At 56.4% G+C, this 498-nt stretch overlaps 1 protein-coding gene across 1 annotated transcript; it reads right to left on the bottom strand.

Annotated features, from left to right (window-relative positions):
- Positions 1-42: 42 nt before the first annotated feature.
- On the bottom strand, positions 43-487 carry CSUI_001798 (uncharacterized protein). Its single transcript, XM_068062001.1, has one exon. The coding sequence runs from the start codon at positions 345-347 to the stop codon at positions 195-197; it is 153 nt and encodes a 50-aa protein (XP_067926023.1). The 5' UTR covers positions 348-487; the 3' UTR covers positions 43-194.
- Positions 488-498: the final 11 nt, after the last annotated feature.

Raw genomic sequence — 498 nt, 5'->3', positions numbered from 1 at the left:
CCGCTCCCCAACAGTCACCAGCCCCGACCGTGACCCACTTGCGACTCTGTCACTCCATGTACACTGGTCGTGAAATAACAACTCACTTCCTCCTGTCAGTACAACGCGTCACGGCGAAGTCCCGACACCGTCCGTTGTGCCTCCGCAGCAGAGTCCATACTCTCCCCCTCCCTGGAACTGAACGGACCCTAACATTACCACACGTTCCTCCCCCTCATCATCATCAGCCGCCGCTCCGTCCCACGCTGTGATGCTCCACCAGCCCAGGCACACGGAACTCCACTCTCACTCTCCCCTCTCTGCGACACCCTTAGCCTACATACAATATGAGAGACCCTGATCTTCATTTGCTTTCGTGCCGACTTCTACTGGTGCTCACAGCCTTCGTCTAAGTCCAAGGGCCACAGCAGCCGTACAACAACGAACTATCGATCCTCACCTCACTACGACGGACCCGCCGACAACTAGATAAAAATACTCCAGCCGCAACATTCGCTC

Source organism: Cystoisospora suis, assembly GCF_002600585.1.
Source record: "Cystoisospora suis strain Wien I chromosome Unknown contig_721, whole genome shotgun sequence".
NCBI classification, from domain to species: Eukaryota; Apicomplexa; class Conoidasida; order Eucoccidiorida; family Sarcocystidae; genus Cystoisospora; species Cystoisospora suis.
This window is presented reverse-complemented; position numbering and strand designations above follow the sequence as displayed.